Genomic DNA, 699 nt, shown 5'->3' on the forward strand with positions numbered 1-699 from the left:
TTCAGCAGGTACATAGTAATTGCCAGCTTTGCGAGCCATTCGGGCCATGCGAATTTCACGTCGATACATCTGCCTGTATTCTTTGTGATAGGCCTGAGCCCTTTTATAGATTACTTTTCGTTCATCCTTTCGCAACTGAAATCAGAAAAGCAGTGTATTAACACTTTCACCAACGTACATTGACATCATCTAAGGTGGTATTCAGAGATCACAACAATTATCTTTCTTGCATGAGGGGAATGGACAAAGCTTATTTGCTATCCTCACAGGCCACTACCCATGTGCAACTGAAAGCTTTCTGGAACAATTCCCTCCCATAGACAGGATAAGCCATTTGCTGGTTGATCATCAGTAACTTGTACTTATAGACAACATATTATAGTGATTTATCTGTTTGTAGGGGGGAACTCCACTTTTTGCAGGCACCTGCGTTCACACAGCATGGCCAACCGAAAACTACTTTTTTATACATTTTTTTCAAAAAACAACAACCCAACATCCAGAAAAAAAGAACAAGGGAAAAAACTTGAAGTCCAGCAACCAAACAGAACTTTTAAAAAAAGTATAGTCTAAGTTAAGGCTTCCCAAATCAGAGATTTCTATCAGGCACCTCACAAACTTAAAGAAATGTCAACTTTTCCTGTTCGGCCTGGGAGAAATAAAGTCCTATTGATTCCCTGGGGTGGGAAAATTCTAGAA

General features: G+C 39.8%; 1 protein-coding gene across 1 annotated transcript in view; it reads right to left on the reverse strand.

Annotated features, from left to right (window-relative positions):
- RPL7 (ribosomal protein L7) overlaps positions 1–699 on the reverse strand; it is an 11,283-nt gene that overhangs the window by 7,629 nt on the left and 2,955 nt on the right. Inside the window, exon 3 of the mRNA XM_015416188.1 lies at positions 2–135. Within this exon, the coding sequence (XP_015271674.1) occupies positions 2–135 (134 nt within the window). The remainder of the gene's footprint in view (position 1; positions 136–699) is intronic.

Source organism: Gekko japonicus, unplaced genomic scaffold, assembly GCF_001447785.1.
Source record: "Gekko japonicus isolate JY-2015 unplaced genomic scaffold, Gekko_japonicus_V1.1 scaffold520, whole genome shotgun sequence".
NCBI classification, from domain to species: Eukaryota; Metazoa; Chordata; class Lepidosauria; order Squamata; family Gekkonidae; genus Gekko; species Gekko japonicus.